Consider the following 13,878-nt stretch of genomic DNA (forward strand, 5'->3'; position numbering starts at 1 on the left):
TTGACCAGCCTCCCTGACTTGGGCCTTCATCTTCAGGGATAAGGTTTCTCCGTCCAGCTTTTATGTCAAGCCTAATTAAATAAATGCATCTTAGTTTTAAGACAAAAGCCCAATGCCACTTTTAGCAGAGAACATCAATCTATCAAAATAAGAGGTGGTCCGATTCCAAAATGCTCCATCTCTGCCCCAGTCATTTAACAAGGAGCCGGCCTCATCCACGATGCAGACTAAATCTAGACCTTCACCCTCGGTCATTATGCCAACTGCAAGACAGCTCAGGGTGTTCCTTTCTGCCTAAGAACAGGGTTGGGGTCTTGTGGGAGAGCATTCTGAGAGATTAGGGAGAGAAAGCACTTGGAAAGACAAAGCTACATTGGAAGGAAATTTCCAGTCAGGGTAAGAATCGTAGACTTTCAGAGTGGACAGAAACTTAGAAACCATCAGTTAACCCCCCATTTATTTATATACTATTTTTTCAATTGTGGTAAAACATACATAACATAAAATTTACTACTTTAACCATTTTTTTAAAATATTTATTGATTGTAGGGAGAGAGAGAGATCACAAATAGGCAGAGAGGCAGGCAGAGAAAAAGGGGGAAGCAGGCTCCCTATTGAACAGAGAGCCCGATGCAGGGCTCAATCTCAGGACCCTGAGATCATGACCTGAGCCGAAGGCAGAGGCTTTAACCCACTGAGCCACCCAGGTACCCCTAACCATTTTTAAGTGGCATTAAATACCATCACAATTTGTATAGCTGTCACTGCTATTCATTTCCAGAACTTTCTCTTCATGCTGAATTGAAACTGTACCCACTAAACAATAACTCTCCATCCCTCTTCATCCCCCCAGCCCCTTCAAAGACTTTTAGAAGAGGAAACTGAGGCAGAGAAGTTGTATCTTTCAGTTTGAAAATGAGAAGTTTCCCTGAAGGCAGATTGTGGCTTTCCCTGGACTTCACTCCCCAACCTCCACCATCCTTCTGTGGGTGGGTGGGGGGAATCCCCCATCTCCAGGTTGTTTTTAATCTAAAACACAGATCCTGGAAGATGAGAAGACCTGTCTTCCAGTGCCAAGTTTTATGTGTGGATTTGTTGTTCAACTTTCCAGCTCAACAAAGAGGAATATCATATGTGCTCATCCCAGGTTTCCAGGGCTTAAGTATGACTTAAATAAAAATGACACAAAGATAAGATACCTGGATGACTCTGTCGATAGAGCATCCGACTCGATGTTGGGGTGGTGAGTTCAGGCCCCATGTTGGGTGTAGAGATTACTTTTTTTAAAAAAATCACACAAGGGCACATGGAAAGTATCCCCACGGAAAGAACGCGGGAAGAGGAGTCAAAAAACCTGATTTGGAGTCTGGGTACTGTCAACTGTGAGGTGAGGGCCACTTAGCCTTGCTGAACCTCGGGTTTCTCTTTCTTCCACTGCACACAGCTCAAGGGTACAGGTGTTTACGTATGTGGTGTGAGACCCTTTGAGCACCAAATGGATCCAAGGTGTGATATCAGTGGACTCTGAGACCCTTTGCTCTCCTGAACTTCTGACTGAAAACACTGAGACCCTCCAACAGAAGAAGTCGGAGATTCTATGCCTTGACCCTGAAATTTGCTTTGAAGGAAGTGTGCCAGGAATGGCCTGGGTACATTTATTCCTGAGATCGGACCGGAATGTCCACTCCCCCCTCTGGAAGGATTTGAGTGGCCAGAACTGACCCTTCTTTCCTTCTCCATATCCACAGTTCCCTAGCCCCAGCTTCTACATCCTGAAAGAGCTAGCCTGCTGCTCCCACCTCAGCTGCTTTGGCTCCCTGTCCCAGATTCAGAGCTTCAAAATAACCTGGCCAGACAGACTGGAGGAAACTTTTACACCCCTAGTCAGGTGACTGACCTTCTGGCATCACCAGTGTGTTTCCACTGATGCCTGTTAATGCATTATATAAAAAGAAATTTTTTATGAAAAGAGCTCTTTGGAGAAAAGAAAGTGAAGCATCACATTCCTGCCTTTTTATTTTTACAAAATATTTTCTTTGTAATATATCTGATGGGTTTGGCCTGGAGACTCACTCCCGTTGCTTGGCTTTGTTCTAACTCAACAAGCAGATTGATTTATATTGTGCCACTAAGGGAAGGGCACTTAGCTTGCCAGAGCTGGCATTTCTCTCTCCTGGGGGAATTATAAGAAAATCTTCCACTGCATATCCACATCTGTGATGTTCCTGTTCCTTCGAACAACCCTGTGAAGATGGGGTTTTCTTACCCTCCTAGAGGAAACAGAGTCAGAGAGGTCACAGTCACACAACCAACCAAAAAGCAGGTCTGAAAGAAAGGAAAAAAAAAAAAGCAGGTCTGGGGCACCTGGCTGGCTCAGTCTGTAGAGCATATAGCTCTTGATCTCAGGCTCATGAGTTCAAGCCCCACTTTGGATGTAGAGATTACTTCAAAAAAAGAGAGCTGATCTTGATGGTGATGCATTGAGAGGCCAAACTTGGCATGTGATGTGGAGGAGATCTGCTCAATGAGGCTCAGGAACTTTCTTAAGAAGGTTCAGGCCCTCCCTTGTTGCACATTTGCTTGATGGAGGAGAATTTCTTCCTCAGCAACTTTTTAAGTCCCTTGACCTTGGGGGTGATGACTTGGCTTCACCCGTACCCTTCCCCTGTGACTCCGGAGTCCTGCCACAGAAGCCAAGAAGGGAGATCTGATCGCATGGGAGAAAAGTCTGAATGGATTTCTCAGGCCAATACAGTCACTCAGCAACCCCCAGTCATATGTGTCCTATGGCACACTCAGCCTAGTCTGGAGGCCTCACCATCTCATTTGAGTTGTCCATTAAAGAGATTATGAGGCGCCATTGACCCAGGAGAAATTGCTCTAAGAGCAGCTATTAGAGAAGCAAAAGCCACCACCTCCCTCCCCAAGCCTGTGCTGTCAAGTTTCACCTACAGGCTCACTCCACGTGATATACTAGTCAGTTCAATTTATCAAAAGTGAGTAATAAAAGCATTGCAGTGAGTATAATGGAGGGTCAACAAATGACGTAAGATCAGGGCCCATGCTTAAGAAGTGTGCAGTCACGTAGAAAGAGGCAGGCTTGATTAAATGTTCAAATTATATAGCAGAGTTCACAACGTGATCTATTAAAAGGCACAGGGTCATGCATTTATTCATTAGTGGGTATTTGCACAACCACTCAGGCACTGGGCTGATAATAATAGGAGCTATTACTTATCAGTCTTCCCTATGTACCTGGCTCTGCTGAGTCCTTTCCTCCCAACAGGGTCAATACATAGGTACTCTTAACATTATTCCTGTTTTATGGATGAGAAAAGGGGAGCACAGAGAGAGAGGTGAAGTAACTTTCCCAAGGTTGTGTATTCTCACAGCCTGTGTCTCCCAGGAAGCATGATCATTGTCTTCATGTGATGGCAGTGTATGGGCTGGGTGGACTGCTAAACAGTCTGGTAGAAGGATAAAGTAGGAAGAGAACATGAGCAAAGGGCCTGAGGTATGAAAGTGCCTGGCACATTTCAAGAAGAGTATATGGTCTGGGTGGCTGGGGTTTAGTATGTGAGAAGAGTTTGTCAGAGACAAAGCCTAGCAGATGACTTGGGACCAAACAATGAGGGCCTTGAGAAACTTGCTAGAAAGCCTGGACTTGACCCAGTGGATGAGAAGAGCAAAAGTAAGTTTTCAAGCAGAGTCCATGTGTTTCATTAGGGAGAAAGAGAATCTTAAGCAGGGTCCATGACCAGTGGGGAGCCCGATGCAGGACTCTATCTCACAACCCTGAGATCATGACCTGAGCCTAAACCAAGACTCTGATCCTTAACTGACTGAGCCATCCAGGTGTCCCTCATTCTGCACTTTAGGGAAGTAGCTGGCACCTGAGTTAGCAACAGCAGGCCAGGCAGGTCTACTGGAGGGCTGTTGCAGTAGACCTAGGAGTAGGTGAACAAGAGTAAAAAAGTAAAAGACATTTGGGGGTAGGAATATGAGGAGGTTCAAATCCTTAAGGCATGAGACCTCAAAGCATTCATCCATAAAGCCTTTATCCAAGGTCAAGATCATGACTTCCAAGTTGGACATGGGATGTATAAAAAGGAAGTTGGACCAGCACCCCCCACTCCAATCCCTTCTGAACAACCCTTCAGGCTACTGAGAGCACAGGACTCTTGTATGCACAGTAATAAACCACCTGCTTTGACTACTTTGTGGGATGGGTGGTGAATTTTTTTTCATTATTATGTTTCAAGTCATATTTTTGTCCTTTTTATTTTCAAGGACACGCCAAATGTTCTCTAACCAAAATACTGAGGAAGGGCAGGAAGAGGAGTCAGACAAGAAATCCCCATAAAAGAGCTAATGTGTTTGACACATGAACATTTAGAAACCTGTACCCAACAGCTAACACACATTCTTCTCAAGAACCCACACAGCTTTTTACAGAAATGGACCATGTCTCATCAAAAATCAAGGAATGAGTATCCTATAGATCAAAGCCTCCAAACACCATGCAATTAAGTTAAAAACCAGTAACAAAAATAATTTTTAAAACTTACACATTTGAGGGACGCCTGGGTGGCTCAGTTGGTTGAGCGGCTGCCTTCGGCTCAGGTCATGATCCCAGCGTCTTGGGATCGAGTCCCGCATCGGGCTCCTTGCTCGGCAGGGATCCTGCTTCTCCCTCTGACACTCTGTCTGCCTGTGCTCTCTCTCTCTCTCTGACAAATAAATAAATAAAATCTTTAAAAAAAAAAAAAACTTACACATTTGAAAATTTTAAAATGTTTCTATCACAAATGGGTCAAAGCAGGGGGAAAGGCAAAGTTGAAAAAAAAAAAAAAAGACCTAGAACCTAGACAGTCATGAAAATACTTGGTAAGTAAGGATCCCATTGTTGTTTGGGATTGTGTTGCATTCACATCTTCGTGTCTTGCTTTCATCTTTATGTCCATTTAGAGATAAGCAGAGGTAGGGATATTTTCTAAACATTTAGAAAACTGTGTCTTGTTTGGCCGGATTAAAAACAGTAAGGGTTCAACCTCCACACCAGAAATCATACCTAGGTTTTTAGAAATTGACTTTCTTATATCTGTTCATTTCATTGTCACATTTCCTCACGAAAATCATCTGAAATCCCTTCCCTTCCTCTTCTGAACAGAGATTCTCATGAAAAACACAAAGGTTGGGGCGCCCGGGTGGCTCAGTGGATTAAGCCACTGCCTTCGGCTCGGGTCATGATCTCGGGGTCCTGGGATCGAGTCCCACGTCGGGCTCTCTGCTCGGCAGGGAGCCTGCTTCCTCCTCTCTCTCTCTCTACCTGCCTCTCTGCCCACTTGTGATCTCTCTGTCAAATAAATAAATAAAATCTTTAAAAAAAAAAAAAAAAACACAAAGGCAATAAAGAAAACAAGGCCAGCTATACAAATTCTGGGTTCGTTGAAGGTAGTTCTGAGATGAGTTTAGAACATTTGGTTTGAGTTTCTTTTGGCCGTTTTGATTCCTTCAGCATTCTAGATATACATAGTTTTGAACTGTGTTTTGTGACCAGTGATGAGGGATTGGGAAAAAATGGGGTGGGGTGTTTTCCTTCTGGAGTCAGTTGGCACCTGGTTTTCTAGACAAGGATTTGCCCTCACTCTCAGGACATGGGGCTGGAATCTTGGACATTGATTGGCAAGAAAAGGAGACTCAACATTTCTTTAAAATTTAGCTTGTTATTGAGGGCTGGTTGATTTTTACCTATAACTCTCTCCTGTTCCTTCGCTGCCCTCCTGTTTTGAAGAAGACAATTGGAATTCTCTCCAGAAGGAAGAAACTAAGTTGCTGGTGGACCACATTGTGGTGGTTCTTTGCTCCCGGAAGGAGGAAACACGACCATCTGCCGCCCTCTGCTGTTCAAATAAAAGCAGATTCCCAAGCCCTGTCTATAGCAGCTTCGTCCCCTTGGGTTTGCGTCTCCCAGAGAGAGAACATGTGCTTTTTGTACAAGTGTCATCTTGCCTCAACATCCATTCTGATTCCAGCTCCCTGCTCTTTTCCATCTACCACTCTCTGCGGACACTCAAACTGTTTCTAAAGAAGGAAAACATTAGGCTTCAAGAAATATGTGTTAGCTTATGATTACCCCTTCCAGCCCCGGGCGGGGGTATCTCAGGTCTCGGCACACACCAACAATGATCATTAGACAAGGTGGTCAGGAGGCCTAGATTCTAGTCTTCTAATTGGGTAAGTTAATTTGATTGGACACATACCTGGCCTTCTGCTATGTGCAAGATGCTATGTTAAGCAGCATGGCTTAATGGTGCATAAAACATAGAAAAGGGTTACTATCTTCAAAGGGTTCGTGAGTCTGGTATGGTAATAGCATGCAGGGAAGATGTTGTGATAGACAGAAGCACGGGAGCAGAGCACTAGGTACCAACCTCGGGAAGAGCAGGGAGGAGGAAAAGATCGCTATCGCCTCTCAGGCATGAACTGACTGATGAGATTCCAGAACAAGTCCCATTCCAAATGATGGAAATAGGAAAACACTTCCAAGTTCATGGCAAGACATTTTCTCAACTCCCACCAAATTAGGACCCCACCCCTTGATTGACTGATTAATTCGACAAATACCAATTGAGCCCTTATGTGCCAGGGATTGTGCTAGGCTCCAAGGCAACAACAGTGAGCAAGGTTCTTGCCCACGTGGGCCTTGTAGTTCCCAGGGAACCACAGACAAATACCTAGGCTGTTCCACTGCAGTGTGAGGAGGCTGCCGTGGCCCTCTTCCAGTCCATAACCCAACTTGCTTCAAAGTAGAAAGAGGAAAAATGAGGGAGGAATCTTCCATGGATGTCACCCAGAGTCAAAGTTAGAAAAAGCATTAGCATGGACTTCAGCCGGGCTCTTGTTCCTTGCTAGAGGAGTTTAAAGGGGAGAACTAGGTAGCAATGGGATGAAGAGCAAGGTTGGGGAGCAAAGGTAGGGAGGCAGGGCTTTGACATCAAGAACAAAGTGTCACAATGCTTTTCCAAGGCCGTGCCTGTGCACAGATGGTGGAAGGAGCACTGTGTGACCTTACACGAACTTCCCTGTCCCATCTGGAAATGGGAACAAATAACACCTGCTTGGTACATCCTCCCAGAGTTTAGGATGAATGAATGAAGGAGTCTGTGAGTGGTTTATGCCAACTACATGATATTACACAAACCACTGGTGTTATTGCCATTATTGGCAGTGCTTGGGCCGGCCGACAGAGGAATGAAGCCTGATGCCTTCCACGGGCCCCTTCCAGCTAGAGAACCTACAAGTAGCCTTGTTGGCAACCTTTCTCTCCAAATTCCCGCTAAGTCTACCTCCAAATTAGGAAGATTTGCTTTTTAAATAATGTATGTGTTTGATAATATCCTGAATGCAGTGGGGAGTGATGGGAAAGAGGACTAAGAAATTCCCTCAGCATCAGTTTGTTTTATAGAATAGAATTACTACCACAGCGCAGATTTATGAAACCCACTTAAAATGTTACAGTGAAGGAATGGGCCATTTGTCTCTTCCATATGTCATTTGTCTCCTCCCTGTCCCTCCCTGCATGTAATCCCTGTCTGACTCCCTTGTGTTTTCCCATTGGGATGGGAAGTACAGGCCACTGGACAAAGCTGGTAACATTCCCAGATCGTTTCTACCCTGAAGTCCTGACAGGGAAGGTGGGGCGAGGGAGAAGGCAGAGCTCTGTGTCTGTTGGAGGCTGGTCAGCCAGGCACCATCCTGGAAGCTGTGCTGAGGTCACTGAATTCCACCTTCCCCACCAGACTTTCGGCCCAAAGAGGGTGCTGAGCATGTTGCTGAGGGCCACAACCAAAGACCAGCTCAATAAATCTTTATCAGAACAAATCAGCCCTTGCATCAAACAAGCTTTCCGGTGGGCACCATTATCTCCAATTTCCAGCTAAAACTAAGGCCTAAGAGGCTTAACAATGTTGTCCAAGGCAAGAGACTGTGTCTGGCTTGGGGTCTGGATACTATGTGCTCTGTCTGCTCCTGGAGTTTATATTCGTTCCGGAGTGGAATGCCGCTGAGAACCTCCTCTCTCAGAGGCAATGGATTTTCTTGTTTTTATTTATCATTCCCCAAAAGTTTGTTTTCCATCTGTGTTTGAAAACAGGCTCTGATCAAATATTATTAGTAATATACCCCGAAGTCATTATTTTATAGATTACATGGACCTAGTTCCAGATTCTGCTTATGAATTCTTGGAAGAACTGGAATGAGGACAAAGGTCAAATACTCATTCAACCAACATGTATAAAATGCCCATTTCACAGCAGAAGCCAGGCTAGGGGCCAGAGGTCCAAGAAAAATAACATCCTCTGGTCCTTAAGGAACTTACAGTCCAGTAGCGCTGTGTTCTTTTCTCCTTTGAAAAAGATTATTAAAAAAGTGAAACATATGGACTGCAGGATATTTGGAAAGCCCAGGTAAGAAGAGAAAGAAAAAAATCATCCGAAATTCAGACATCTTATAAATCCTGAGGCTGGGGCCTCCATCCTAGCATTTCTGGATCAGTAAAATCTTGCACCAGTCTGGAGGAGGAGACAATGTTTTTTGAACTGGAGAAAAGCCACCCTTGATCTCGCCACCCTGTGAGAAGCCACGATAACATTTAGAAAATATTCTTCATCTCCTTTTCTCGGACTGTGAAATGACTGGTGCAGATATCGTTCTCTCTGCCTCACCTAAGCTGGGGGAGACCTTTGTGGACCCCTCAGCACCTTGCCCACCCTGTGCCCGGGCTGTTCCCCTGCCACAGCCCCATGTCTCCTCATAAAGAGGGGAGGTCTCTTGGGTGGGGGAAAAGCAGCTTTTACCAAATCCCCCCACATCTCCCTGCCCCACCCCAAAAAAGCCTCAGGGGCAGGGAGTTGGTTTCCAAAACCAGTTCCTTTGGATAGAGGGGGCTTTCAGGGGCTTTCCTCAAACTAGGGCGCACATTGACTCCCCCAAAGCAGCTTTCGAAAAACCCGATGCCTGGTTCCACTTCACACCAACTGAAAGAATCTCTAGGCCTGAGGTCCAGGCATTGATTTTTTGTGTTTTTAAAGCTGCCAGGGTAAAGGATTGAGAACCACTGATTTAAAGGAAGGCGGGGCAGTGGTGTACGTGGCCTTTGAGACTGGCAGAGGGCGCTGCCGTGGTCAGTCTCAAGACTGGGCAGCCCCAGGACTTGGCATGGAGAGAACTTTCCGCAGCTCACTTCAGGAAAGAGCTGGGTGCTGTATGTGGGTAGCTGGTTGGCAAAGGGGGAAAATAGCAACTTTGTTCCAAAGGGCTCACATGGATCCTGATTAAGGGTGTTCACATACACCAGACAGAAAACGTGTTCACATACGCCAGACAGAAAACGTGTTCACATACGCCAGGAGTAACTATGGGGAGATAAGTATGAATGCCACAATGGGCCACTGGTAAGGCAGGTGAGCTCTCTGGCTTCATTTATGAGGGAGAGAAGAATTTTACACCATAAACTCTGAGAGAAAAGCCACTGTAACAGTAGGCTGCTTCGCAGAAGGAGGATGACTAGAATTAGATCATCTTTCTTTCCTTAAGCAGAAATATTGAATACTTGCTATTTGTCAAGCATTGTGCCAACCACTTGACCTAGACTACTCATTTCATCTTTGCAATAACATTTCGTAGTGCGTATTAGTTATCCCCATTTTATAGGGAAGGAAATTGATGTAATAAATCTTAAGTGATTATCACATGAAACAAAGGAGATGAGCCCCAGGCTTTCTGACTCCGAAACCCATGTTTCATTCACCCTGCCAAGCTTTATAACCTGCACTCACGTGATTAGAGGGAAAACAAGATGAATGAAAATCAAGAAGGGGTGACTTTTCAGCATGGCTAGTTGGCCGGGAGTCCATCTTCTGTGAAGATCTGTGGGGTCACAAGGGGGCCTTTCCAGTGTGTCTTTGCCAACCAGCCATGTGAAGGTCAGGTCACTTCACTGGCCTAGGTCTGTGTTCTCAGCTAGACAAAGCCAAAAGGGCTAGTACCCCTAGGTGATTTTCAAGCTGCCCTATGCTGGGGACAGGATGGATGGGCATGACCTTCCCTTTGCCCCACAACCAGACAAGCTCTGCATGCAGCTGCTTGAAGAGGACCTTCCCCTGTTTGGGGTGAGGGGGCTGCCTCTGGAAGAGTATTCCAATCTGATACAGCTCTGCTGCTCTGTTTTTGAAAACCTGTGAGGCTGGGAAGACCCAGTGCCAACTCATAGCTCGAGTGCAGAAGGAAGCGGGCAGGGAGCATGGCTTTTATGCATTCGACAGGGAGGACGAGCCCCTGGGGAAGTGAAACGCAGGAGAAGGGGGCCGGCTAAAGCCAGCAGAGCTTGCCGTCATGATACACCTGTGTGGGTCCCTGGGCCACCCAGAGGAACGTGAAGAACTAGAGCAGAGAGGAGAGGAGAGCAGGTGCCGGGGTTGTTCCTGCGATGCTGACATGGTCGCAAGCAAGAGAGCCTGGCCTCCAGGCCTCGTCTCCCTAAACTGTACTTCCTTTACTCAAGACGGTGGAAGTCTCCTGTTCTCCACTAGTAGCTTAGGATTTAAGCAACTTTCTGTTTCTTTGTGTTTTTCAGATCTTAAATCCAAATTTCATCCAAGAAGGTGAGTTACAAAGTCGAATGGAGAACACGGGGACTGGCTCAATAAATTGTGGCAGATCCAGCCATTGAGGGAGAGGCGGAAAATAATGGGGATGTGGTTCTGTGCTATGGACAAGGAAAGGCGTGCATGATACACTGTGGGAGTGGAAAAGTCCACAACTTGCGTTATGTGTAATTTGTGTAAGAAAAACGGTGTTGGTGAAAGCCCAAAGGATGTAGACCAAGACATTCGCAGTAGTTACCTCTGTATCAGGACATCATGGAGACTTTTCCTCTTTTTACTTATCTGTATTTCCTGATTTTCTGCAATAAACTTTTCTTACTTTTAAAACCCTTCTTCATGGAACACGGATGACTTGACAGTATTAAGCTGAAGGTCATTTGAATCACTACACGTGCGTGGGCAGGGGAGAGTGGTATAAAACGGCTGTTTATTGTGTTTGTTCTAAATGATGCTTTACGTCCATCTGACCACAGTGGCCCCAGAATTCCTTGTGCCCTTAGTGGATGTGACCTGCTTGCTTGGGGACACAGTGACACTGCAGTGCAAAGTCTGTGGGCGGCCAAAGCCCACCATCACCTGGAAGGGGCCAGACCAGAACATCCTTGACACAGACAACAGCTCAGCCACATACACCGTCTCCTCCTGGTAAGCTCCACAGAGACACCGCCAGCACCTTGGTTCTTTAGCCTCTGGGGGTGGGGGGGGGGTTGGGTGCCCTGGAGCTTATTCTCGCCCCAATACTTGGCCTCGATGAGGAGAGAAATGGAGTCAACATCCATGGGCAGTTCAGGAAAGCGTGCTCTCACACAATGGTATGTCAGGGCTGGGAGCTGTAGGACAGCCCCCGCTGCTCCCTGCCACGAGCAGGTCAGACACAGAGGAGAGGGGTGCCCAGCACGTGGTCACGTGCTACTGAACAGCACATTGACATACCTGCACCTGCAAGGACAGTTTGGCAAGACTGCATTCTGGACCCACACTCAACAAATAAAAACATACCCCTCTATATCTTGGGTTAGGCATGAGCCGTACTTTCAAAGAGCTTTGACAGTCACCGACTTACATCCGCCCGACTGGCTGATCTTTCCCCAAGGATCCCCAAAAGAATCTCTGTGTCAACAGTAGTGGCAAAGGCTCCAGCCCCGTGGAAGGAATGTGGGTCTCACCTCCCAACATCCTGGTGTTTCTTTGTGCCCGTCGGGATCCTGAGAAACAGTGATCTGTTGAATTCCTCCATTAACCTAAGAACAGTTTTCTTAGAAGAAAAAAAAACTTTCTCCAAAATATGCGATGTTAAACAGAAAATCCAGCCATACACATGCTTCCACAAAGAAAGCCTATTTAAAAAAAAAAAACTTGGTTGACTGCCTCCTAATCATTCTGTTAGTATTTATTGTGTAATGCTGTTTACAGTGGATAAGCAATAATGAGCCCTTAAGTGTTTGAGCATTTATCAAAGAATAACCTAGAATCAAACTCCCATCCATTAACTTAATTTTTGTGCATATGAAATGGTATTCCCAGCAATGATGGCCAGGGATGGCCAGGTCCTGAGGTTAGCAGGCCCATGGAACTTAGTGGGGGAGTCAGTGTTTGGCTTCGTCTGTTTCCTCAGGGGGTTGGCAGTGGAGTTGACCTGACTGCTGTGTGTCATCCTTTCTGAGCATTTAGTGGCGAAATTCGACCTTTACTTAATTCACGTAATTTTTTTTTTTAAGATTTATTTATGTGACAGAGAGAGACACAGCGAGAGAGGGAATACAAGCAGGGAGAGTAGGAGAGGGAGAGTGAGAAGCAGGCTTCCTGCTGAGCAGAGAGCCTGACTTGGGGCTCGATCCCTGGACCCTGGGATCATGACCTGAGCTGAAAGCAGACACTTAACGTCTGGGCCACCTAGGCACCCCTCATGTAATTGTTTTGAGGGTCCCCTAGTAGAATTTGAAATTCTTAAACATTTCATTCTCATTCGTTCCATTTTCCTTTTCTTTTCTTTGTTTATTAAATCTTTTTTAAAAGATTTTATTTATTTCCTTGAGAGAGAGAGAACAAATGAGAGAGAGAATAGGAGTCAGTGTGGGGAGGGGCAGAGAAAGAGGGGGAAGCAGGCTCCCTACTGAACAGACAGCCCGATGTGGAGCTCGATCCCAGGACCCTGAGATCATGACCTGAGCCAAAGGCAGAGGCTTAGCCGACTGAGCCACCCAGGCATCCCTTCTTTTTTTTTTTTTTTTTTTTTAAAGATTTATCTATCTGAGAGAGAGAGCGAGAGAGAGAGAGCGCGTGCGAGCGTGGGGGATTGAGGCAGAGGGAGAGACAGAGAAAATCCCAACCAGATTCCATGCAGAGGACCCCAATCCCAGGACCCCAAGATCACTATCTGAGCTAAAACCAAGAGTCAAACACTTAACCCACTGTGCCACCCAGGTGCCCCTCCCTTTTCTTATACAGTGTTTTATCGATGTTTGAGACTGAAAATATTTTAGGACAAAACTGCTAGTGGTAATAATACCAGTAATATTGTATAGGACTTTATATATTTCAAACCATATTCTTTTTATTTTTTTTTTATTTTTTATTTTTTATAAACATATATTTTTATCCCCAGGGGTACAGGTCTGTGAATCGTCAGGTTTACACACTTCACAGCACTCACCATAGCACATACCCTCCCCAATGTCCATAACCCCACCCCCTTCTCCCAACCCCCCTCCCCCCAGCAACCCTCATCTAATTCTTATCTCGTTTTACTCCTTTTCTATCCCTCTGCCCTTTATACAACACACATGAGAGATGCGAGTGGCAAGAATGTCCCCCCATGAAGAAATGGGAATATAGAAAGACAAGGTGACCACCCAAGGTGTGTAGGGAAGTCCCAGAGCTGGGATGAGACCTTGGGCCTGAGGATTCAGCTCAGCACCCCGCATGCCCACCCTCTGGGATTTTATCCATCAGTCAATTGTGTCATTACTAGAGTCTAAAGAGCATCCTTTTGGTGTCCCTAGTGATTCAGGGGAAATCACCTTGAAGATCTGCAATCTGATGCCCCAAGACAGTGGGATTTATACCTGCATAGCAACAAATGACCATGGCACCACGTCCACGTCTGCTACAGTTAAAGTGCAAGGTACAGGCTCTCTGTTCATCCAACACCTTTTATAATTTTAAAATATTTTTATTACGGTAAAATATACATAACATTTTTCATCCTAAC

General features: G+C 45.7%; 1 protein-coding gene across 2 annotated transcripts in view; it reads left to right on the top strand.

Annotated features, from left to right (window-relative positions):
- Positions 1–13,878, top strand: part of LOC111154980 (kalirin-like) — a 109,900-nt gene that overhangs the window by 81,944 nt on the left and 14,078 nt on the right. For both annotated transcript variants that reach the window (XM_022514937.1, XM_022514938.1), the window contains exons 20-22: positions 10,637–10,664; positions 11,141–11,312; positions 13,670–13,791. In XM_022514937.1, coding sequence (XP_022370645.1) covers positions 10,637–10,664; positions 11,141–11,312; positions 13,670–13,791 — 322 coding nt within the window. The remainder of the gene's footprint in view (positions 1–10,636; positions 10,665–11,140; positions 11,313–13,669; positions 13,792–13,878) is intronic.

Source organism: Enhydra lutris, unplaced genomic scaffold (genome assembly GCF_002288905.1).
Source record: "Enhydra lutris kenyoni isolate GAN:26980312 unplaced genomic scaffold, ASM228890v2 scaffoldscaffold39, whole genome shotgun sequence".
NCBI classification, from domain to species: domain Eukaryota; kingdom Metazoa; phylum Chordata; class Mammalia; order Carnivora; family Mustelidae; genus Enhydra; species Enhydra lutris.